This window comes from Erythrolamprus reginae, chromosome 12 (genome assembly GCF_031021105.1).
Source record: "Erythrolamprus reginae isolate rEryReg1 chromosome 12, rEryReg1.hap1, whole genome shotgun sequence".
NCBI lineage: Eukaryota > Metazoa > Chordata > Lepidosauria > Squamata > Dipsadidae > Erythrolamprus > Erythrolamprus reginae.
The window spans coordinates 28,445,912-28,471,923 of NC_091961.1; the positions used below are offsets into that span (position 1 = coordinate 28,445,912).

Consider the following 26,012-nt stretch of genomic DNA (forward strand, 5'->3'; position numbering starts at 1 on the left):
GCATAGCCCATAATATCATCTGCTACAACGTCCTTCCTGTCAACGACTATTTCAGCTTCAACCACAACAACACACGAGCACACAACAGATTCTAACTTAAAAGTAATCCGCTCCAAACTCGATGGCAGGAAATACAGTGATACCTTGTCTTACAAACTTAAGACGAGGTTCTTAAGGTGAAAAGTTCGTAAGACAAAATAATGTTTCCCATAGGAGTCAATGGAAAAGCGATTAATGCGTGCAAGCCCAAAATCCACCCCTTTTGCCAGCCGAAGCGCCCGTTTTTGCGCTGGGGGGATTCCCTTGAGGCTCCCCTCCATGGGAAATCCCACCAGATGTCTGCGTTTTTGCGATGCTGCGATTTCACTGCGGCTCCCCTCGCTGGGAAACCCTACCTCCGGACTTCCGTTGCCAGCGAAGCACCCGTTTTTGCGCTGCTGGGATTCCCCTGCTGGGATTCCCCTGCAGCATCGCAAAAACACGGAAGTCCGGAGGTGGGGTTTCCCGTGGAGGGGAGCCTCAGGGAAATCCCACCAGCACAAAAACGGGCGCTTCGTTGGCAACGGAAGTCCGGAGGCGGGGCATCCCAGCGGCGGCGGCTTGGGTTCGTAAGGTGAAAATAGTTTGGAAGACGAGGCAAAAAAATCTTAAACCCCAGGTTCGTATCTCAAAAAGTTCGTATGACGAGGGGTTCGTAAGACGAGGTATCACTGTATAACTCTTGTCAGATTTTGATATGATTTAAGATTCGATGTTTCTTAGGGTTTAAAATGTTAGATTTCTCACATATTTTGTATTTGTCTTGCTATAAGCTTCCCTGAGTCTCAGGAGAAGGGCGGCATAGAAGTACAGTGTTCCCTCGATTTTCGCGGGGGATGCATTCTGAGACCGCCTGCGAAAGTTGAATTTCCGCGAAGTAGAGATGCGGAAGTAAATAAACTATTTTTGGCTATGAACAGTATCACAAGCCATCCCTTAACACTTTAAACCCCTAAATTGCAATTTTCCACCCTTAGCAACCATTCAGATTATTACTCACCATGTTTATTTATTAAAGTTTATTTAAAAAAATATTTATTAAAGGCAGACGAAAGTTTGGCGATGACATATGACATCATCGGGTGGGAAAAACTGTAGTATAGGGAAAAAACCCGCAAAGTATTTTTTAATTAATATTTTTGAAAAACCGTGGTATAGACTTTCCGCAAAGTTTGAACCCGCGAAAATCGAGGGAACACTGTATAATAAAAAAATAAAATAAAATACAGGGAAAGAAACATGCAATGTTAAATCCGGCGTACCATCAAACTCGGTGGAGTCCCGTTCGTTGGTCACTTCGATGGTTTTGAAGGTTGGGAAGGTCTTCATCTGATGGCTAGTACGACCTTTAAAAGAAGCCCCCTCAGTGAGTTATTTCAGAAAACCAAGAATCAAAGCAAGAAGGTTTATTACTCACAGGAGTGGGCAGGGATTAGGCGAACGGGGGAAAATTCTCAAAAGGTGTGGGCACAGATACGATACCGCGGTGCCAGAAACAAGACCCATGTTGCGTTATTCTGCTGCCAGAGTGACAAATTGTGACACATCTTCAAGAGGAAGAATTAAAGGTGGGAAACAGTTGGAGAAGACGGCGAAGAAACTGAAGAGCCCACCTATCACATTATTTCAAACGATGCTATATTTACTCAAGGAGAGTCTATGGGCGGTTTAAATGAAACGGAAGACTCTTAGCGGAGGCTCCCAGAACAATTATAAACTCATCTGAGTTCCTACTTTTCCCAAAAGATATTTAACGATCCTAGCACCTCTCTCTCTCTCTTGAAGATCGTAAAACTGAGGGGGAGATTTTCAAGGGAGAAAACAATTGCTCAACGAAGCTGGTACAAGCTGAGATGAGCCTGTAGCCTAGAGGCTAAGGCCACTGCCTTAAAAGGCAGAGGCCACAGGTTAAAATCCCAGTAAGGGTGTGGCTACCTGATGAAGGCAAATAAACCCGAAATAGATCCATAGTAGTCTCCCTACTAGATAGATAGATAGGATAGATAATGATAGGTAGGTACATAGATGGATGGATGGATAGATAACGAAAGGTTGGTAGGTAGGTAGGTAGATACACTGCTCAAAAAAATAAAGGGAACACTCAAAGAACACATCCTAGATCTGAATGAATGAAACATTCTCATTGAATACTTTGTTCTGTACAAAGTTGAATGTGCTGACAATGTGTGAAATTGATTGTCAATCAGTATTGCTTCCTAAGTAGACAGTTTGATTTCACAGAAGTTTGATTTACTTGGAGTTATATTGTGTTGTTTAAGTGTTCCCTTTATTTTTTTGAGCAAGATAGATAGGTAGGTAGGTAGGTAGGTAGATAGATAGATAGATAGATACTGTAGATAGACAGATAGACGGATAGATGGATAGATAGATAGATACTGTAGATAGATAGATAGATAGATAGATAGATAGATAGATAGATAGATACTGAAGATAGATAGATAGATAGATAGATAGATAGATAGATACTGAAGATAGATAGATAGATAGATAGATAGATAGATAGATAGATAGATAGATAGATAGATAGATAGATAGATAGATAATCTGGAGATCTCTTTCCACCAGGAAATATTTTGAACAGGCCTCAACCTTGAGCAAAGAATGGGACAGAATGGTGGCTAGTCTCTTTAGCAGGCTGGAATATTTACCTTCAACATTGGTTAGGAATGTTTGAGCGGGAGTGTTTGTATCCATGGCCGAAGAACAGGCTGCTGTAGAGAAAGACAAACGGAAAGGATGAGTTAACCCTATTCACTTGCGAATTTCACACCGGAGCAGAAAAAGTTTACAAGGTAATTGTACAGGTAATCTTTGATTTACAACCATTCAGTGACGGTTCAAAGTTGCATTCATTGTTCTGACCTAGGCTTCCTGATAGCCTCACTTGGCACAAACTGCTGTCCCAAATCTCTATTTTATACCAGTATAGCGCCACCACCTTCTCAACAACCTTCCCCATAAAGGGAAGGTTGGAGACTGGCCGGTAGTTGTTAACGATGGCTGGATCCAGGGAAGGCTTCTTGAGGAGGGGGCGCACAAGTGCCTCCTTGTAGGGATCTGGAAAGGACCCCCTCCCCAAACCAGCCAGGAGGGACACGGATCCAGTAAGCAGGTGGCGGAACTCACAGCTCCAATGGCCTTGTCCACTTCATCAGGTGTCACCAGATGAAACTCTATATGCCTAGCGGTCATCTTCTGAGAGCTCGTACTTACTCCCATGCAACAGCTCTTGAATGTCCTGCACGTTTGCTGCAACTTTGTTTTCGAGGCACTGAGCGAAGCTTGAGAGGGCTTTGCTGCGAACGGTGGGCACTTTGTCCGAACACCGGCCGAAGATCATGACCTGAACCAAGAACTTGTGTTTCAGAAACACCTGCTCCTCCTCGGTCAAAACGACATCCTGAAACCTCTCTGGATGTTCTAACAAAGCCAAGGCCACATCGAGTGCAAAAACCCGGTAGGAAGTCTGTTACGGAAGGAAAATAAGAGGCATGTTAGCAACAGCAATATTATTATTATTATTATTATTATTATTATTATTATTATTATTATTATTATTATTATTATTATTAATTGGATTTGTATGCCGCCCCTCTCCGTAGACTCGGGGCGGCTAACAACAGTAATAAAAAAACATCATATAAATCCAATACTAAAACAACTAAAAACCCTTATTGTAAAAACCAAACATACATTTATTTATTTATTTATTTATTTATTTATTTATTTATTTATTTATTTATTTATTTATTAATTATTTGGATTTGTATGCCGCCCCTACCATACATAAATTGTAAAGGCCTAGGGGGAAAGAATATCTCATATTTAAAAACCAAACAACACATACATACGAAACATAAAATATAAAGAGCCTGGAGGAAAGGTGTCTCAACTCCCCCATGCCTGGAGGTATAGATGGGTCTTTAGTAGTTTACGAAAGACAAGGAGGGTGGGGGCAATTCTAATCTCCGGGGGGGAGTTGATTCCAGAGGGCCGGTGCCGCCACAGAGAAGGCTCTTCCCCTGGGGCCCACCAAACGACATTGTTTAGTCGACGGGACACGGAGAAGGCCAACTCTGTGGGACTTTATCGGTCGCTGGGATTTGTGCGGTAGCAGACGGTTCCGGAGGTTCTCTGGACAGATAGATTCTGCCGCTTTCAGAATCCACTATGGTAACGCTTTGTTGTCTTGGATGAGGGTGGAAATTCCGAAATTAGTTCATTGGGTTCGTTTCTTTACCTTGTTATTGCGTGAGTATCCATACAGCCAAGAAATGAATCTGGCATGCTCGGCGCAAGGGAGTTTGTAAAGCAGCTGTGACAAAGATAATGCCGCATAGGTCCGGTATTCAGATTTATCTGGAACCTGGAATGAAAAGGAATAAAGGGTGGGATAAAATTCAGCTGAAGTTAGACATTCCGTCACAGTGTCTTCAATGCAGGGTTGGTTAGTTTATATAAAGTATGATTATTGTTTTGAAACTGGTTTATAATAAATATCTAAAAATAGGTATGTAATAGTTTGAGCACAGTAAGAATTGCTATACAGATTTGCTACACAAACATCCAATGTTTTTAAATGTCTTTGTTTTGTTTTGTATGTTATATGTATATATGTTATATATAAATAAATAAAACTTTATTTTTAAAATAAAAAAATAACAACACGGGGTTGGTTACTAGATTGTTGTTAGCCGCCCCGAGTCTATGGAGAGGGGCGGCATACAAATCCAATAAAGTATTATTATTATTATTATTATTATTATTATTATTATTATTATTGTTATTATTGTTATTATGTTGATACCGGGCTTTCCGCTACGACTAATTCACGGAAGAGGATCCCAGTGAGAGGGCCACCGCAAATGAACCCCCGTTTTAATACTAATTAATACTTTAATGTAATCAAAATAGTAATTTTAATTAATTTAATTATTAAAACAGTGTTACTGTATTTTTCGGACTATAAAACGCACCAGAATAGAAAACACACCTAGATTTAGAGGAGGAAAACAAGAAAAACAGAAGACATTTTTGACCTCTGTGTGTCCTGTTTTCGCCGCTTTGCAGGCCACAAAAAGAGGACCTTTTTAGCCCCCCAAACCCTCTGCAGGGGCCATTTTTGGCCTGCAATGTGCTTCTGGAGGCTGGGGAAGCCAAAAAGGCAACACACGGAGGGTTCTGGAGCAGTGGTAGGATTCCAATTTTTATTTTTATTTTGCTGGGCATGGAAGGGAAGGATACTATAAAATCCCCATTTCCTCCCAATCAGTTGAGACTCAGGAGGCAGAGAATAGATGGGGCGGGGCCAGTCAGATGTGGTTTTCCAAACTACTCAAACTTTCCGCTACCAGTTCTCCAAAACTGATTAAAACCTGCTGAATCCCATCTCTGGTTTGGGAGGCCAAAAACAGGAAAGTGTTCGATCTATAAGACGCAAAGACGTTTCCACCCGTTTTTTGGGGGTGGGCAGGTGGGGCTCATCTTATAGTCCGAAAAATACGGTAACGCTAATCCCTAAGAAAAGGAGAACCACGTAAACAGCAGTCAGAATGATAAACGGGGTGATGGGACAGAGTTTGTGGAATCAAAAGACCTACTAATGAAAAAATATAGAATAAAAAAGACCTGTTTTGAGTTTGTTTGTTTGTTTGTTTGTTTACTTACTTACTTACTTACTTACTTACTTACTTACTTACTTACTTACTTATTTATTGGATTTGTATGCCGCCCCTCTCCGGAGACTCGGAGCGGCTAACAGCAACAATAAAACAGTGTACAATAGTAATCTAATACTAAAAACGAATTAAAAACCCATTAATATAAAAACCAAGCATACATACATACATACCATGCATAGAATTGTAAAGGCCTAGGGCGGAAGAGGATCTCAATTCCCCCATGCCTGACGGCAGAGGTGGGTTTTAAGTAGCTTACGAAAGGCAAGGAGGGTGGGGGCAATTCTAATCTCTGGGGGGAGTTGGTTCCAGAGGGCCGGGGCCGCCACAGAGAAGGCTCTTCCCCTGGGTCCCGCCAAGCGACATTGTTTGGTTGACGGGACCCGGAGAAGATCTACTCTGTGGGACCTAACTGGTCGCTGGGATTCGTGCAGCAGAATATGTTAAAGTACAACTTTAAAATCAAGACCTGAATTCAGGATGCGAAGATAGCCAGAAGTGAAACTTGAAAGTTGCCCGAGAAAAATCTTCAAACTTCTCCAATACTTTTACTCCAAGACATCGATTCTCGATTGACTGCCGTTGTCAGGAAAACTCTCCTCCATCCCTGTCCACCCTCACCCAAACGGACAGGTAAAGAACACAACTCACCTTGACACAAATATGTTGCAGCAAAATCCTTAATATGGGGAAGGCAACTTCTTTCAATTCTTCCACCAGAGAGCTAGGTAGGAGATACGCAAAGAGAGGGAGTCCTCGGGTTACAACAGTTTCATTCAGAGGTACGGCCGTTTTTCACACTGATGACCCTTCTAGCATCTCCAGGGTCACAGGATCATAATTCAGGCACCTGGCAATGGGTTCCTATTTATGACGGTGGTGGCCTCCCGGGATTTAAGCCGTCCCCTTTTGCGACCTTCTGACAAGCCAAGACAATGGGAAAACTGGATTCCCTTAACAACCGTCTTAACTAACTTTAACAAACTCAGATGATTCACTTAACAACGGTGGCAAGAAGACTCGTAAAACGGAGCCAAACTTACTTTAAGAAGAGACTAAGCAGTCACTTATCTGAAATGGTATAGGTTCTCCTGCTCGAGCTAACAGCTCTGTTCTATATTCCATTCCAGTCTATTCATTATTTCATATTCTATTCTATTCTAATTCTTCTTATTCCTATATTGTATAGAAATTCTGTATTCTATTCTATTCTTTCCTATTCTATTATGTTCATTATTTCATATTCTATCCTATTCCTATATTGTATTCTGTATTCTATTCTATTATTTCATATTTTATTCATTATTTCATATTCTATTCTATTCTAATTCTATTCTATTCATATTCTATTCTATTCTAATTCTTTTTATTCCTACATTGTATAGGAATTCTGTATTCTATTCTATTTTATTCTTTCCCATTCTACTCTATTCATTATTTCATATTCTATCCTATTTCTGTATTCTATTCTATTATTTCATATTCTATTTATTATTTCACATTCTATTCTATTCCTACATTGTATTCTGCATTCTATTCTTTCCTATTCTGTTCTACTCTATTCATTATTTCATATTCTATTCTAACTCTTGTTAGTCTTCTTATTCCTATTCCAATATTGTCTTCTGCATTGCATTCTGTATTCTATTCTATTATTTCATATTCTATTCTATTCTTTATATCATTTTACATTCTATTCATTATTTTACATTCTATTTTATTCATTATTTCATATTCTATTCTGTATTCCTATTCTATTCTACTCTCTTCACTATTTCATATTCTATTCTATTATTTTATTCTTCTATTCATTATTTCATATTCTAACTCTTGTTAGTTTTCTTATTCCTATTCCAATATCGTATTCTGCATTGCGTTCTGCATTCTATTCTATTATTTCATATTCTATTCTAACTCTTGTTAGTCTTCTTATTCCTATTCCAATATTGTCTTCTGAATTCTATTCTATTATTTCATATTCTATTCTATTATTTCATATTCTATTCTAACTCTTGTTAGTCTTCTTATTCCTATTCCAATATTGTCTTCTGAATTCTATTCTATTATTTCATATTCTATTTATTATTTCATATTCTATTCTAACTCTTGTTAGTCTTCTTATTCCTATTCCAATATTGTCTTCTGAATTCTATTCTATTATTTCATATTCTATTTATTATTTCATATTCTATTCTAACTCTTGTTAGTCTTCTTATTCCTATTCCAATATTGTCTTCTGAATTCTATTCTATTATTTCATATTCTATTTATTATTTCATATTCTATTCTAATTCTTATTAGTCTTCTTATTCCTATTCCAATACTGTCTTCTGAATTCTATTCTATTATTTCATATTCTATTCTATTCTTTATTTCATTTTACATTCTATTCAATATTTTGCATTCTAGTTTATTCATTATTTCATATTATATTCTATTTCGCATTCTATTCTGGATTCCTATTCTATTCTACTCTCTTCACTATTTCATATTCTATTCTATTATTTTATTCTTCTATTCATTATTTCATATTCTAACTCTTGTTAGTTTTCTTATTCCTATTCCAATATCGTATTCTGCATTGCGTTCTGCATTCTATTCTATTATTTCATATTCTATTCTAACTCTTGTTAGTCTTCTTATTCCTATTCCAATATTGTCTTCTGAATTCTATTCTATTATTTCATATTCTATTCTATTATTTCATATTCTATTCTAACTCTTGTTAGTCTTCTTATTCCTATTCCAATATTGTCTTCTGAATTCTATTCTATTATTTCATATTCTATTTATTATTTCATATTCTATTCTAACTCTTGTTAGTCTTCTTATTCCTATTCCAATATTGTCTTCTGAATTCTATTCTATTATTTCATATTCTATTTATTATTTCATATTCTATTCTAACTCTTGTTAGTCTTCTTATTCCTATTCCAATATTGTCTTCTGAATTCTATTCTATTATTTCATATTCTATTTATTATTTCATATTCTATTCTAATTCTTATTAGTCTTCTTATTCCTATTCCAATACTGTCTTCTGAATTCTATTCTATTATTTCATATTCTATTCTATTCTTTATTTCATTTTACATTCTATTCAATATTTTGCATTCTAGTTTATTCATTATTTCATATTATATTCTATTTCGCATTCTATTCTGGATTCTATTGTACCATTCCGAAAAAAAGGTGTTATGCACAGATGCAGAATAAAACAGGCAGGTGGCGTTTCTACCTGAGGAACCGGAGGGTCATTTTCCTTGAGTCAATGCTCTGAGACGGGATGGGGAGAGAGGCGCCGCCTTCTTTCCCTGGCAGCATCAGGACGACTCTGAGAAGGTGATAGAACACTTGGCGCAAAGTCTAGGGAAGGAAAAAAAAAAAAAGACAGTACGGACAGCCGGAATTCTTTGTACAAAGATAACAAAAGTCCCAGGCTCAGCACTAATTCAGTGGCGCAGCAGGTAGAGTGCTGTACTGAAGGCCACTGAAGCTGACTTGTAGATCTGAAGGTCAGCGGTTCAAATCTCATCCCCGGCTCAAGGTTGACTCAGCCTTCCATCCTTCCGAGGTGGGTCAAATGAGGACCCGGATTGTGGGGGCAATAGGCTAGCTCCGTTAAAAAAGTGCTATTGCTAACATGTTGTAAGCCACCCTGAGTCTAAGGAGAAGGGCGGCATAAAAATCGAATGAATGAATGAATGAATGAATGAATGAATGAATAAATTGAGGCCTATGGTACTGGAGAAGACTCCTGCGAGTCCCTTGGACTGCAAAGCGATCCAATTGGTCGGTCTCAGAGGAGATCAACTCTGACTGCTCTTTAGAAAGCCAGATCCTGAAGAGGAAACCCAAATACAGTGGTACCTCTACTTACGAACTTAATTCGTTCCGTGACCAGGTTCTTAAGTAGAAAGGTTTGTAAGAAGAAGCAATTTTTCCCATAGGAATCAACGTAAAAGCAAATAATGCGTGCGATTGGGGAAACTACAGGGAGGGTGGAGGCCCTGTTTCCTCCCAGGAGATTCCTAGAGAGGCTTCTCCACGCCTTTTCCGGCCCTGTTTCCTCCCAGGAGATTCCTATAGAGGCCCCACAAAGGCTTCTCCCCAGTTTTTTCAGCCCTGTTTCCTCCCAGGAGATTCCTAGAGAGGCCCCAAAGAGGCTTCTCCCTGCCTTTTCTGGTTACAGTTCCGGAGGTTCGGGTTTGTAAGTGGAAAATGGGGAAATTAGTGCGGGAAGTCAAGGAAAGAATTTTGGGAAGATTTGTTTTAAGTCAAAAGATCACCAAAATAAAAATAAAAATTCTTCTGGAACAAACTTTCCCTGGTTATGTAACATCCACAAGCCAAGCATTGTGTGGCAGTATTAAAGCTCCATCTAGCAGGAAAACCAAAGAATTGTTGGTAGGAGTTTTGGCTTGGAAAGAGATTGAAAAAATTGTCCAAAGTAATAACAACAACAATAATAATAATTTCCACATACCTGCTTCCCTGATAATCCGAGGCATCAATTTTGGGGGGAAAATAGATGTAGGGCAGGCGGCCCAACATCAAACAAACTTTCTTCAGCTTTAATAGGATTATTTCTACTCTGGGTCACCTTTCAGGTTGATTGATTGATTGAATTGGATAACTTATTATTGATAACTTATTTTTAAATCACCACCCAGATTCCTAGGTTTGATTTAGTGTGGGAAGGATTAGCCGGCAAACAAGATTGCCATTGCCCAGGGAATATTTGAAATGTACTGATCCAAAATCTTTTCAGGAGCTCTTTCTGTGTACCCAAGGAATAACATTAGAGGAGGATATGGCAGAAGGAACCAACCTCTCTTATACTACTAGGAAGATCCTGAACAGGTTGAGAGTGGGAACGCCTAAGTCCAATATACTCAAATGGAGGTTCTTAGCAGATAACAATAATGTGGAGAGATACAACGCCTGGTCTACCTGCTGGAATGTCAGCTGCTACCATTAATGACTTATTTTTGGCCAACAATAAAGCCAAGAAGGTAGCTTCATTCTGCTAATTCAAGTATGTTCTGGAAGAAGAAAAAGGAGGAGGAGGAGGAGGAAAAGAAAAGGAGGAGGAGGAGGAAGAGCAACTACCCCTAGCTACTATGGTTTTATGTATAGTCTGTGTGATTGTTTTTCTTTTTATAATAAGGGTTTTAAATTGTCTTTTAACATTAGATCTATACATGGTATATTGTTGTTGTGAGCTGCTCCGAGTCCTCAGAGAGGGGCGGCATACAAATCTAATAAATTATTATTATTATTATTATTAAGAGCAAGAAGAAGGAGGAGGAGGAGAAAAAGGAGAAAAGGGAAGAGAAGGACGAAAAGAAAAAGGAGAAAATGAGAAAAAGAAGGAGAAGTAGTAGAAGGAGAAGAGGAGGAGGAGCAGAAGAAAAAGAAGAAGAGAAGGTGGAAGAGAAGGAGAAAAAGGAGGAGGAGAGAGAGGGTGGAGGAGCAGGAGAAAAGAAGTAGTAGAAGTAGTATACTAGTAGCAGTAGCATTAGAAGGAGAAAAGGAGAAGAAGAGAAGGGGAGAAATAGAAGAAGAAGGAAAAAAAGAAGGAAAAAAGAAGGAGAAAGAGAAAGAGAAGATGACCCATCTCCTATTAAGAGACAGCTGGATGTCCTTGGCCAGGTCCACAGAAAGGAACATTTTATAGATCCATGCATTTAGAATCCAACAAACAACATTATGCATGAAAACAACCTTTACCTTGTCTCCCAGGCTATGGAGGGGGGAACACAACAGTCGCAGGCCGAAGTACGCAAGCTCGGAGATGTACTTAGCTCTGGAAATAGTCCTACAACCAAAAGAAAAGTTCTCTGTTGGATCTAATTTTCGTGACCTGGAGTAAACGTTTTGCAGACAGAGACTATTCTCCTTCAGGGAAACAACGTTTAGCGTTGCTCGGTTCCATGGCCATCAACACCCACTGGGCTTCCCAAACCCTTGAGATTCCAGAGCATAAAACTCACGTCATGTCTAAAGGTTGGAAGTCTTGCGTACAGGGCTCCAGGCTCGTCAGCTTAACAAAGATCTACGAGGAGAAGAAGCCAAAATACATGGCATTGATCACAGAATAAGAGAACAGAGCAGAACAAAGTTGCATTCCTTTCTACCATATGGGGTGGTCCTGTCCTAAAGTTAAAGTCCCATGGAAGACCATACATAGATGGCTGTCAGGAATTACGCAGATAGAGAGAGAATTCTCCCCGGAAGGAATATGGGAGAAAAAATATTGTTCTGGGGTTCACTTTCCTATTAAAAACACTTCCCTCCTGAACCTTATTTAACCCATTAACATATTTAAATGTTTCGATCGTGTGTCCCCCTTTCCCTTCTGTCCTCCAGACTTTACACATTGACTTCATGCAGTCTTTCCTGATAGGTTTTATGCTTAAGACCTTCCACAATTTTGTAGCCCATAGAAACATAGAAGACTGATGGCAGAAAAAGACCTCATGGTCCATCTAGTCTGCCCTTATACTATTTTCTGTATTTTATCTTAGGATTCATATATGTTTACCCCAGGCATGTTTCAATTCAGTTACGGTGGATTTATCAACCACGTCTGCTGGAAGTTTGTTCCAAGGATCTACTACTCTTTCAGTAAAATAATATTTTCTCACGTTGCTTTTGATCTTTCCCCCAACTAACTTCAGATTGTGTCCTTGGGTTCACTTTCCTATTAAAAACACTTCCCTCCTGGACCTTATTTAACCGTTTAATATATTTAAATGTTTCAATCATGTCCCCCCTTTTCCTTCTGTCCTCCAGACTCTAGAGATTGAGTTCATGAAGTCTTTCCTGATACGTTTTATGCTTAAGACCTTCCACCATTCTTGTAGCCCGTCTTTGGACCCGTTCAATTTTGTCAGTATCTTTTTGTAGGTGAGGTCTCCAGAACTGAACACAGTATTCCAAATGTGGTCTCACCAGCGCTCTATATAAGGGGATCACAATCTCCCTCTTCCTGCTTGTTATACCTCTAGCTATGCAGCCAAGAATCCTACTTGCTTTCCCTACCGCCTGACTGCACTGTTCAGAAATCACAACCCCTAAATCCTTCTCTTCTGAAGTTTTTGCTAACACAGAACTGCCGATACAATACTCCAATTGAGAATTCCTTTTCCCCAAGTGCATTATTTTACATTTGGAAACATTAAACTACAGTTTCCATTGCTTTGACCATTTATCTATTAATCTTTGGACCCGTTCAATTTTACCAATATCTCTTTGTGGGTGAGGTCTCCAGAACTGGACACAGTACAGTGATACCTTGTTTTACAAACTTAATTGGTTCCGGGACGAGGTTCTTAAGGTGAAAAGTTTGTAAGACGGAACAATGTTTCCCATAGGAATCAATGGAAAAGCGATTAATGCGTGCAAGCCCAAAATTCACCCCTTTTGCCAGCCAAAGCGCCTGGTTTTGCACTGCTGAGATTCCTGTGAGGCTCCCCTCCATGGGAAACCCTACCTCTGGACTTCTGTGTTTTTGCGATGCTGCAGGGGCATCCCAGCATCGCAAAAACGAGCACTTCGCTGGCAACGGAAGTCCGGAGGTGGGGTTTTCAGTGAAGGCAGCATCAGTGAAATCGCAGCATCGCAAAAACACCAAAGTCTTCGAAACCCCGCCTCCGGACCTCTGTGTTTTTGCGATGCTGCGACTTCCTTTGCCAGTGAAGCGCCCATTTTTGCGCTGCTGGATTCCCCTGCTGGGATTCCCCTGCAGCATCACAAAAACACGGAAGTCCAGAGGTGGGGTTTCCCATGGAGGGGAGCCTCAAGGGAATCCCAGCAGCGCAAAAACGTGTGCTTCGCTGGCAACGGAAGTCCGGAGGCAGGGCATCCCAGCGGCAGTGGTGGGTTTGTAAGTTGAAAATAGTTTGTAAGAAGAGGCAAAAAAATCTTAAACCCCGGGTTTGTATCTCGAAAAGTTTGTATGACGAGGCGTTTGTAAGACGAGGTATCACTGTATTCCATACTAGCCTCCTGCTACTTTAGCGAAGGGATCGCATTCACCTGAATACAGATCTGTACACACTGGGGCTTCTCTTTCAGGGAAAACTTGGAAAAAAGCCTCAGGAGGTTTTGCAGCAGGAGGAAGAGGGCCTCGCGGATGTCGAGCAGCTCCCTGGCGGAGAAGTAAAGCTCTTGTGAAGCGTCTTCCTCTTCAAAGATGTCTTCCATCTAGAATCGCAAGGGAAAGGAGCGTGGGTTGGTTAAGCAAGATCCAGAAATGGCAGCTTCCGTGGAACTATTCATTATTATTATTATTATTATTATTATTATTATTATTATTATTATTATTATGTCAGTAGAATACAGCAAACGAGATCACTATGCTGGATTTCGTGTTTCATCACCAGTCGGGGGCTTCCCAAGCACCTAGGACTGCGTGATGTAGCGGCAAATTATATTTGCCGATCCCAGTAAAGTGGCCTTTTGCAATTGACAGGTGGAGATTTTGTCAATTCCGATGGTTTTCAAACGTCCGCTGAGATCCTTTGGAACTGCGCCCAGCATGCCAAGTACCACTGGGACCAGAGTCGTTGCAGCTCAATTTTTAGATCTTCGTATTTCATTAATTTCTCTAGCTGCTTCTCCTCAATTCTGCTGTCTCCTGGGATTGCGATGTCGATGATCCATACTTTCTTTTTCTCCACAATCACAATGTCTGGTGTGTTATGCTTCAGAATTCGGTCAGTCTGAAGTCAGAAGTCCCACAGTAGTTTCGCTTGCTCATTTTCGACCACTTTTTCGGGCTTATGATCCCACCAGTTCTTTGCCACTGGTAAATGGTAGTTCCGGCACATGTTCCAGTGGATCATCTGTGCCACAGCATTATTATTATTATTATTATTATTATTATTATTATTATTATCATCATCATCATCATTATTATTTATTAGATTTGTATGCCGCCCCTCTCCGTAGACTCGGGGTGGCTCACAACAGTGATAAAAACAATACATAATGACAATTCTAATAATTAAAATCTAAAATAGCAATAGTACATTTAAAAAAGTCATCATTATTCTTTTATACGCTGCTCAAAAAAATAGAGGGAACACTTATTGGATTATCTCATTTATCCGATAAACATGAAGCTCGGTCAACTGAACATTTTAAAAAGTGTCACAAATACTGCTGACATATCATCATAGAAACATAGAAGACTGACGGCAGAAAAAGACCACATGGTCCATCTAGTCTGCCCTTATACTATTTCCTGTATTTTATCTTACAATGGATATATGTTTATCCCATTCAGTTACTGTGGATTTACCAACCACGTCTGCTGGAAGTTTGTTCCAAGGATCTACTACTCTTTCAGTGAAATAATATTTTCTCACGTTGCCTTTGATCTTTCCCCCAACTAACTTCAGATTGTGTCCCCTTGTTCTTGTGTTCACTTTCCTACTAAAAACACATCCCTCCTGAACCTTATTTAACCCTTTAACATATTTAAATGTTTCGATCATGTCCCCCCTTTTCCTTCTGTCCTCCAGACTATACAGATTGAGTTCATGAAGTCTTTCCTGATATCATCATCATCATCATCATCATCACCATCATTGCTTACTTGACTGTTTTCCTTTCTTGCTGGCTTCCCTTTCTTTCTCTCTCCCATCAAGTGTTTGCTCTGTTTCTTCTTCCTTTTTCTGTGCAAATCCAACTCCTCAGGCCAACACTTAGACAAGGTTTGAAGACATTTCTCGAACATCACAGGGTGCAGTATCTGGTTGGCTATGCTGCCTGCCAAAAAGACCATTTGCACATTTATTTATTTATTGGATTTGTATGCCGCCCCTCTCCGGAGACTCGGGGCGGCTAACAGCGACAATAGAACAGTGTACAATAGTAATTGGGTATTAGAAATGATTAAAAACCCATTAATATAAAAACCAAACATACATACATACATACCATGCATAGAATTGTAAAGGCCTAGGGGGAAAGAGGATCTCAATTCCCCCATGCCTGGCGGCAGAGGTGGGTTTTAAGGAGCTTACGAAAGGCAAGGCGGGTGGGGGCAGTTCTAATCTCTGGGGGGAATTGGTTCCAGAGGGCCGGGGCCGCCACAGAGAAGGCACTTCCCCTGGGTCCCGCCAGGCGACATTGCTTAGTTGATGGGACCCGGAGAAGATCCACTCTGTGGGACCTAACTGGTCGCTGGGATTCGTGCAGCAGAAGGCGGTCCCTGAGATAATCTGGTTCGGTGCCATGAAGGGCTTTATAGGTCATAACCCACACTTTGAATTGTGACCGGAAACTGATCGGCAACCAATGCAGACTGCAAAGTGTTGGTGTAACGTGGGCATATTTGGGGAAGCCCATGATTGCTCTCGCAGCTGCATTCTGCACGATCTGAAGTTTCCGAACATTTTTCAAAGGTAGCCCCATGTAGAGAGCGTTACAGTAGTCAAGCCTCGAGGTGATGAGGGCATGAGTGACTGTGAGCAGTGACACCCGGTCCAAGTAGGGTCGCAACTGGTGGACAAGGCGAACCTGGGCGAACGTATGAACTGTAAATTACTTTTAAATTACCAACCTGCAGCTAACGGATCACAAAAAATGCAAGTGATAACACAATATTATTAAAACCTTCGTGCAGCTACCTCCCCAAACAAAACATAGAAACATAGAAGGTTGACGGCAGAAAAAGACCTCATGGTCCATCTAGTCTGCCCTTATACTATTTCCTGTATTTTATCTTAGGATGGATATATGTTTATCCCAGGCATGTGCTGGAAGTTTGTTCCAAGGATCTACTACTCTTTCAGTAAAATAATATTTTCTCATGTTGCTTCTGATCTTTCCCCCAACTAACTTCAGATTGTGTCCCCTTGTTCTTGTGTTCACTTTCCTATTAAAAACACTTCCCTCCTGAACCTTATTTATCCCTTTAACATATTTAAATGTTTCGATCATGTCCCCCCTTTTCCTTCTAGAAACAACCTAGGTATCTCTACTGAATTTCTTATCTATCTTCTCTCCCAAATTTCTTTCTTACATATTCCAGGGGGAAAGCAGTTTGAAATTCCCTGACATTTCCCTGTAACTTGCGATCTAAGTTAAGGTGCGGTCGTGGATGATGTCATACCAAACGGCAAAGCCATAGAGATATATCGGTAGCCGAGGAAGCAAGTTCTTGCCACAGTTATGCTCATTTTTGCTTGACTCTGCTAGGCGATGCAGTATTTTTCTTTTCACATGATTTTTCCCTGACTTTTAAACATTTTAATACAGGGTGTTTTCCCCCTGATTTATTGTTTTTTTTTCACGAATTCCCTGAGTGGCTGTGGGTCTTGCCTCCCAAGGACAATTCTATCTGTCCATCCATTACCCTGGGGGGGGGGGAAATTATTGACCCCCTCAGAGAGGGTCCGCAACTTGGGCGTCCTCCTCGATCCACAGCTCACATTAGAGAAACATCTTTCAGCTGTGGCGAGGGGGGGCGTTTGCCCAGGTTCGCCTGGTGCGCCAGTTGCGGCCCTATTTGGACCGGGACTCACTGCTCACAGTCACTCAGGCCCTCACCACCTCAAGGCTCGACTACTGTAACGCTCTCTACAGGGGGCTACCTTTGAAAAGTGTTCGGAAACTTCAGATCGTGCAGAATGCAGCTGCGAGAGCAGTTATGAGCTTCTCTAAGTATGCCCATGTTACACCAACACTCCGCAGTCTGCATTGGTTGCCGATCAGTTTCCGGTCACAATTCAAAGTGTTGGTTATGACCTATAAAGCCCTTCATGGCACCGGACCAGAATATCTTCGGGACCGCCTCCTGCCGCACGAATCCCAGCGACCGGTTAGGTCCCACAGAGTCGGCCTTCTTCGGGTCCTGTCGACTAAACAATGTCGGTTGGCGGGACCCAGGGGAAGAGCCTTCTCTGTGGGGGCCCCGACCCTCTGGAACCAGCTCCCCCCTGAGATTAGGATTGCCCCCACACTCCCTGCCTTTCGTAAACTCCTTAAGACCCACCTCTGCCGTTAGGCATGGGGGAACTAAAAAACATTGCCCATGTTGTTTTTGCCATTTGACTGATTGACTGTGTGCCTGTTTTTTATATTTATTGGGACTGTTTTTATGAATTTATTAATTTTAAATTGTAATTAGATTGGTGGGCATTGGATTTGTTATTATGTACGGTTTTTTATTATTGTTGTGAGCCGCCCCGAGTTTGCGGAGAGGGGCGGCATATAAATCCGATAAATCTAATCTAATCTAATTTCCCGAACGGATTTCCCTGATAATTCCCTGTTCTCCAGGTTTGCTGGACACCCTGAATTCACAGACCTACCGGGAATTTCAACTAATAAAAAATACAATCCAGCCGCGTGGAGGGCAAACAGGCGTTGTTGAGTGTTGGCCTTTTTGTTCCGGGCTTCTTGGACGAAATGATGCAACACGGCAACCATGATATTCGGGGAGAGGTTGTTTTCCGTCAAAAGAGGCCAGATGCTCTGAAATGAAAAGAGAACAAGCTGATAGGAGGCTCACGTAAAGTCATTTTTTGGTGTCGGCAGGGGGGATTTGATTTGATTTAATGTAAATTTAATTCATTCGATTTCTATGCCGCCCAATCCCTTAGGTCTCGGGGATGGCTTGCAACAATAAAAACAATACGATAATGCAATAAAAAGAAGTCGAACAACGATAATAAGTAAAATCCCATAAGAATAACCACCTATTTAAAAAACCCCAAATCAATCTAACAACATGAAATCGGGCACGATTGGTGTTAAGTTCATGGCCCCCAGGTCTGTCGACAAAGGCAGGTTTTAACAGCTTTTCGAAAAGCCAATAGAGTGGGGGCAGTGCGAACATCGGGGGGGAGTTGGTTCCATAGAGCCGGGGCAGCAACAGAAAAGGCCCTGCCAACCTACATTGTTTAGTCCAGTGATTTTCAACCTTTTTTGAGCGGCGGCACATTTTTTACATTTACAAAACCATGGGGCACATTGAAGGGGAGGCAGCTAAAAAAAGTTTGGACAAAAACATTCTCTCTCTTCCTCCCTTTCGCTCTATTTCTCTCTCCCTCTTTCTCTCCCTCTTTTTTTCTCTCTCCATCCCTCTTTCTTTCTCTTCCTTCTTTCCTCTTTTTTGCTCTTTCTCTCTTCCTCCCTACTTCCCTCTATGTCTTTCTCTCTCTCTCTCTCTTCCTTTCTCTCTCTTGCTTAATTCTCTCTCTTGCTTGCTTTCTCTCTTGTTTTCTTTCTCTCTCTCTTGCTCTTTCTTTCTCTTGTTTTCTTTCTCTCTCTGAGCTTCGCGGCACACCTGACCATGTCTCACGGCACACTAGTGTGCCATGGCACACTGGTTGAAAAACAATGGTTTAGTCCAATGTTTCCCAACCTTGGCAACTTGAAGATATCTGGACTTCAACTCCTAGAATTCCCCAGCCAGCATTCGCATTTTAAAAAGTGGGTAGGTGACTTTTGGACAATCACCGTCTCTCTCAGCCCAACCCAACTCCTAGGGTGGTTGTTGTGGGGAGGATGGGATGATGATGATAATAATAATAATAATATTAATAATAATAATAATAGTAAAATAATCTGCAATTTAAACAAAATCTAAACGTGTTAGCTAAATATCTTCTCATCTTTCTATTGCCTAAGTAATTAGGATTTAAAATCACAGGCGCTATAAAAGCTGGCTAATTGATGCTAGGGGGAAAGGACCCTTCCTTACTTCCGTGGTCTCGTGGTCATCTGCGCTAAATGGACGAAGTGCCTGGTAAAGTTGAACAAAGGCCTCCACGCCATCATCGGTTATCAAGCCCTCAATCCTGGAATCCAAAGGCTCCGACTCGGTGAAGTCCAGGTCCCACGCAGTGTCAACCCAGGCTGAAAAGAGGTAATATGTAAATATTTTCTTAGAATGCTTAGGAAAATATAATACTCCTAAAACAAAATTTAGAACAGAATAAATGTGGCAACTGTTGAGTATGTGTAACTCAATGTAACTATGGATTATTCACTCAAATAAACCAGACTAGTACAAACAGAGTATGTATATTATATACAGATACACAATAGAGTAGTCGTTATACAATCCAAACCATACACATATAAGCCAAACTATCATATGAAGTGTTCAGAAACTTCAGATCATGCAGAATGCAGCTGCGACAGCAATCATGGGCTTCTCCAGATATGCCCATGTTTCATCAACACTCCGCGGCCCGCACTGGTTGCCGATTAGTTTCCGGACACAATTCAAAGTGTTGGTAATGACCTATAAAGCCCTACATGGCATTGGACCACAATACCCATGGGACTGCCTTCTGCCGCACGAATACCAGCGGCCGATTAGGTCCCACAGAGTTGGCCTTCTCTGGGTCCCGTCGACTAAACAATGTCGTCTGGCGGGTCCTAGGGGAAGAGCCTTCTCTATGGTGGCCACAGCCCTCTGGAATCAACTCCCCCCAGATTCGAACTGTCCCCACCCTCCTTGCCTTCCGCAAGACTTTGAAGACCTATCTATGTTGCCAGGCATGGGGTAACTAATGTACCCCCTTCTGACTAGTAAGACTTGAGTATGGTTATAATTGTGTAGTATTGTTTCTTAATGATAGTGGGTTCTAGCTATAGTTTTTATCATTAGATTTGTACTGCATTGTTTATTGTTGTTAGCCGCCCTGAGTCTAATACCAATCTAATAAATTATTATTATTATTATTATTATTATTACTTTTGTTATTATTATTATAATATACATACATACACACACAGAGATGAAGGGATTGGATACTGTAGCCTAGAGGTTAATTCTCTGTCTTACAAGGCAAAGGTTACAGGTTCAAGTCGGAAGTGAGGGTATGGCTAGCTGATGAGGCCAAAATAAGGCTGAAATAGATCTATCCTAGTCTCTCTTATTTTTCAAATTCAGCAAAAAAGCATGTGATATTATATATATATATATATATATATATATATATATATATATATATGTCACATGTTTTTTTGCTGAATTTGAAAATTAAGGGAGACTAGGATAGATCTATTTCAGCCTTATTTTGGCCTCATCAGCTAGCCATATCCTCACTGGGACTTGAACCTGTAACCTTTGCTTTGTAAGGCAGAGAATTAACCTCTAGGCTACAGTATCCAATCCCTTCAGCTCTGCACCAGGGAAGGGTTACATATATACAGTGGTCCCTCGATCATCGCGAGGGTTCCGTTCCAGGACCCCAAGTGATGATCGATTTTTCGCGAAGTAGCGGTGCGGAAGTAAAAACACCATCTGCGCATGCGCAGATGGTGTTTTTACTTCCACCGCTGCCCGCCCTTCGCCCGCCCACCCCGTTGCTCGCGCCTGGGGTTTCCCCGCGCGCGTGCCGCCCGCCCGCCCACGCTGTTGCTGGGGCCGCTTCCCAGCTGGGGAGCGGAGCTGGGGTGTCCCCAAGCGCGCGCGCACCGCCCGCCCGCCCACGCTGTTGCTGGGGCCGCTTCCCAGCTGGGGAGCGGAGCTGGGGTGTCCCCAAGCGCGCGCGCACCGCCCGCCCACGCTGTTGCTGGGGCCGCTTCCCAGCTGGGGAGCGGAGCTGGGGTTTCCCCAAGCGCGCGCGCGTTGCTGGGGCCGCTTCCCAGCTGGGGAGCGGAGCTGGGGTTTCCCCAAGCGCGTGCGCACCGCCCGCCCGCCCACGCTGTTGCTGGGGCCGCTTCCCAGCTGGGGAGCAGAGCTGGGGTGTCCCCGCGCGTGCCGCCCGCCCGCCCACGCCGTTGCTCGCGCTGCCGCTGGGGTCTTACCGGGGCAAGAGGGGGAAGACCCAGGGAAGCCGCCCAGCTTCCCAGATGGGGAACTCCACCATCTACGCATGCGTGGCCATAGAAAAAAAGGCACGCATGCGCCGATGGTGGAGTTTACTTCCAGGTTGAAAACTCGCGAAATAGCCCTTTTGCGATGCTCGAGGACGCGAAACTCGAAGGTTCACTGTATATGCACAGTGCTTATGGCTTTAATTGTAAGTGAGATGGGCGGCTGATGGATAGCAGGATTTAATTATTTACACATTTAATTTTTTCTTTTACTGCTTGCATTTTGCTTTAGTGGCTATGTTATAATCTTTGTGATATTTAGAAGAAGGGTGCTTAAAATTTTAAAATAATATACAGTAACTCTTGTTTTTAGAAACAAAACAAAGCCAAAAAGCAATCCCCTCTCCTCTAAATGAGATTAAATTTGTGACTCACTAGCAATTTCGGAGAGGAGGGGAATTACCACCCTTCTCTATGTCATTATCTTTTTAAACGTCTATGGAATTGCAAGACGAAGAAAAAGGCTGAAGCATAAATTAGAATGTCTTATTAAAACTAATGAGCGTACTGTACAGCCACTTTTGCAATTCCAGGGTAAATATTGAAACAGGTCTCTAGTTATAAATTGCCAGCACCCAGAAAAATAATCCTCCTCTTTTAAAATACAATTCAAGCAAGCAGAATATTGCAAGGCTCATGAAATAGATACAGGAGGCAATTGTAACTTAGCTTTCTCCATCATATAAGCCACAAGGATTCAAAAGAATGCCAAATCTGTTATGCTTTTTCTCCAGGTACAGTGGTACCTCAAGATACGAACCCCTCGTCTTACGAACAACTTGTGATACGAACCCGGGGTTCAGAAAAATTTTGCCTCTTCTTACGAACTTTTTTCGAGTTATGAACCGGCGTTCGGAGACTGCTGGGAAGCCGCGTGGCTGTTTTAAAAGGTGACAGCCGGGCGGCGGGGCTTCCCAGAAGCCTCCCGAACGCCGGTTCGTAACTCGAACAAAGTTCATAAGAAGAGGCAAAATTTTTCTGAACCCCGGGTTCGGTTCAGGAGGGTGCTGGGAAGCCCCCCAGCCCGGCTGTCACCTTTTAAAACAGCCGCGCCGCTTCCTAGCTGTCTCCCGAAGCCGAACGCGGAAGTTCGGCTTTAGCGTTCGGCTTCAGGAGGCAGCTGGGAAGCGGCGCGGCTGTTTTAAAAGGTCGCAGCCGGCCTGGGGACTTGCCAGCACCCCCCCGAACCCCGAACCTGGGTTCGGGGGCGTGCTGGGAAGCCCCCCAGGCCGGCTGTATTACTGTATTTAAAAAACACAACTATTGGTATAATTGCAGAGAACCTCCTAATTCATGCTTTGTTCAGTATGACATACAACTCTTGTGTGTATGTGTGTACATGGCTTCAATATCTAAGGGACTGGTTTGGACAAACTTGTTGATTAAAATAGGATCATCAATATGGCTCAAGAAGAATAAATAATAATAATAATAATAATAATAATGATGATGATGATGATGATGATGATAATAATAATAATAATAATAATAATAATAATAATAATAATAATAATAATAAATGAATTATGACCCGGAGAAGGCCAACTCTGTGGGACCTTATCGGCCGCTGGGATTGGTGCGGTAGAAGGCGGTTCCGGAGGTATTCTGGTCCAATGCCATGTAGGGCTTTAAAGGTCATAACCAACCCTTTTAATTGTGATCGGAAACTGATCGGCAGCCGGTGCAGGCCACGGAGTGTTGTAGAAACGTGGGCAAATCTAGGAAGCCCCACGATGGCTCTCGCGGCCGCATTCTGCACGATCTGAAGTTTCCGAACACTTTTCAAAGGTAGCCCCGTGTAGAGAGCGTTGCAGTAATCGAACCTCGAGGTGATGACGGCATGCACGACTGTGAGCAATGACTCCCTGTCCAAATAGGGCCGCAACTGGTGCACCAGGCGAATCTGGGCAAACGTCCCCCTCGTCACAGCCGAAAGATGGTGTTCTAATGTTAGCTGTGGATCGAGGAGGACGCCCAAGTTGCGGACCCTCTCTGAGGGGGTCAATGATTTCCCCCCCCCCGGGTAATGGACGGACAGATGGAATTGTCCTTGGGAGGCAGAACCCACAGCCACTCCGTCTTGTCTGGGTTGAGTTTGAGCTTGTTGACACCCATCCAAACCCCACCAGCCCCCAGGCACCGACACATCACTTCCACTGCTTCGTTGACTGGACAAGATCTATGAATATTGAAATTTCTCTACACAAACATATTCCAGAATAGGACACAGGAACAGTTAGAAAAACAGCACAAACAGCATGCCAACACTTCATTACCTGCTCTTGAACTTTTATTTAAAGTTGCTGTTATTTGTAGATAATGCATCACCCTATCTAAAAACTGCTATATATTTTCTTTTCACCATTAACATTTTTATTGAGTCCTAAAGGGAGCTCTTAAAACAACACAATATAACTCCAAGTCAATCAAACTTCTGTGAAATCAAACTGTCCACTTGGGAAGCAACACTGATTGACAATCAATTTCACATGTTGTTGTGCACATTCAACTTTATACAGAACAAAGTATTCAATGAGGATATTTCATTCATTCAGATCTGTGTTATTTGAGTGCTCCCTTTATTTATTTTTTTGAGCAGTATACTTCCTTTCTAATGCAGAATCTAAAATGTAGAGTCTAATAATGTACAAATTATCTCTAGGATCCGCTCGAAAACGGCAAACATTTGAACCCTTGACAACAAGCCCAGCCCTTGACTTATGACCACAATTGAGCCCCAAATTTATGTTAAGTGAGGCATTAGTTAAATGAGTTTAATGACTCTTCTCACCGCAGTTGTTAAGTATATCAGTGCAGACGTTAAATTAGTGAGTCTTTTGGGATTGGGCGGCATAGAAGTTGAATGAATGAATTAATAAATAAATAGTGACCACATTGTTAAGTGAACCAGGCTTCCCTGTTGATTTTGCTGGTCAGGAGTCTACAAAAGCGGATCACATGACCCCAGGATGCTGCAACCGACATAAATATGAGACATTGCCAAGCGTCTGAATTTTGGGGATTCAGACTGAATTCAGACCTTGGGTGTTCTGCTGGGTGTTTGACCCAAAGTCACCTAGCCAGCTTTTGTGGCTAAGGTGACACTAGAGCCCACAATCTCCTTGTGACTGGTCCAAAGTTACTCAACTAGCTTTCATGCCTTACATGGGAGTAGAATTCCCGGTCTCGGTTCCTAGCCTGTGTTCTGCCAGGCTCTCAAAAATTCAAGGGTACAAATTTCAGACACACACACACGTTTGAAAATTCAAAACAATGTTCTTTATCACAAAATTCAAAATAAACAAAGCACTCTTTTTGTATTGCAAAGAGCACTCTTCCCAAAACAACCCGGTAGTCTGTACAATTTCCCTTAAGCAGTCATTAAGTACTTAGCTAGCAGCTGTGAAGAAACTTCACACCCCTTCTTCTTCCAACAAAGTGAGACATACACCCACACACACGTTGCTCTGCTTTGTTTTCAAAGGCGTGAAAAATCAACAAAGTCCAGAAACCAGCATCCCAGGATTCTTAACGAACTGCAATCAGATACTCTTTCACAACAGCCAAACCCACACGCTGCTATTTATAGCAGCAGCCCTAATTACTGGAGCCCCACCCAAACACAGGTGGCCTCATTTTCTCTTGTAATAATCCTTCAGCTGTTGTCTCCTATGCATCACTCTACGCATGCGTGGGTCTGTCATTAATTCTTGTTCAGAATCCAAGGATGATACAGATGATTGATCTCCTTCCGGGCTGTCTGCCAAACTCCCTTCTTCCCTGTCACTCACGCTGCCTTGGTCAGAGGAGCCTTCGTCGGCAGATTCCATTGGGAGCAAAACAGGCCTGCAGCATGTGGATGTCTCCCCAACATCCACCTGCACATTCCTTGGGGCAGGAGCTGGGCCGGAAATAACCACAACATTGGGGATGCTGCAACTGTCATTAAGTGAGAAAAACAGCTACAATTTTTTTTCAGTGCTGTCATAACTGGAGGGGTCCAGAACCTGCAGGCTCCTTCCTGCCCTGTCATCTTCTGGTGGTCCCCCATCCAAGAATCTGAGCCCATCAGTGACAAGGTCTTTCCCGCCCTGTGATTTCCTGGTGGTCCCCCATCCCGGGGCTAAGAATCCCCCTCCACCCCAGAAGCTCGACTTCTCTCCTCCCACCGCAGCTCACCTCGCTCGACCTCCCGGAATCCCCAACGAGCCACCGCGCCCTCCAAGCGCTGCCTGACCGCCATCGCGCGCGGCTCAAACCCAGCCGCCGCCACAGCCGCCTTCGAACCGACCAATCGCCGCGCTCGCCGCCCGTCAGCCAATCCCCGAGTCGTCGGGACGTCCCGGCGCGCCTGCGCATTAAGAAAGAGGGCAAAAAGGGGCGTTCCCAGGCAAGGGAGGCCCGAAGAGGAATTCCGCATGC

The 26,012-nt window shown here is 42.4% G+C and overlaps 1 protein-coding gene across 2 annotated transcripts in view; it reads right to left on the reverse strand.

Annotated features, from left to right (window-relative positions):
• The window catches only part of NCAPD3 (non-SMC condensin II complex subunit D3), a 69,612-nt gene extending 43,686 nt beyond the window's left edge, over positions 1-25,926 (reverse strand). The window contains exons 1-13 of one of the 2 annotated variants that reach the window (XM_070765208.1): positions 25,770-25,926; positions 19,462-19,616; positions 18,068-18,230; positions 15,346-15,518; positions 13,782-13,949; positions 11,735-11,796; positions 11,472-11,559; positions 8,977-9,104; positions 6,390-6,462; positions 4,301-4,426; positions 3,274-3,526; positions 2,709-2,771; positions 1,302-1,385 (exon numbers count right to left, since the gene is read on the reverse strand). In XM_070765208.1, coding sequence (XP_070621309.1) covers positions 1,302-1,385; positions 2,709-2,771; positions 3,274-3,526; positions 4,301-4,426; positions 6,390-6,462; positions 8,977-9,104; positions 11,472-11,559; positions 11,735-11,796; positions 13,782-13,949; positions 15,346-15,518; positions 18,068-18,230; positions 19,462-19,616; positions 25,770-25,833 — 1,600 coding nt within the window. In that variant the 5' untranslated portion in view covers positions 25,834-25,926. The remainder of the gene's footprint in view (positions 1-1,301; positions 1,386-2,708; positions 2,772-3,273; positions 3,527-4,300; positions 4,427-6,389; positions 6,463-8,976; positions 9,105-11,471; positions 11,560-11,734; positions 11,797-13,781; positions 13,950-15,345; positions 15,519-18,067; positions 18,231-19,461; positions 19,617-25,769) is intronic. The other variant, XM_070765207.1, reaches the window with a different exon arrangement.
• Between the last annotated feature and the right edge of the window lie 86 nt (positions 25,927-26,012).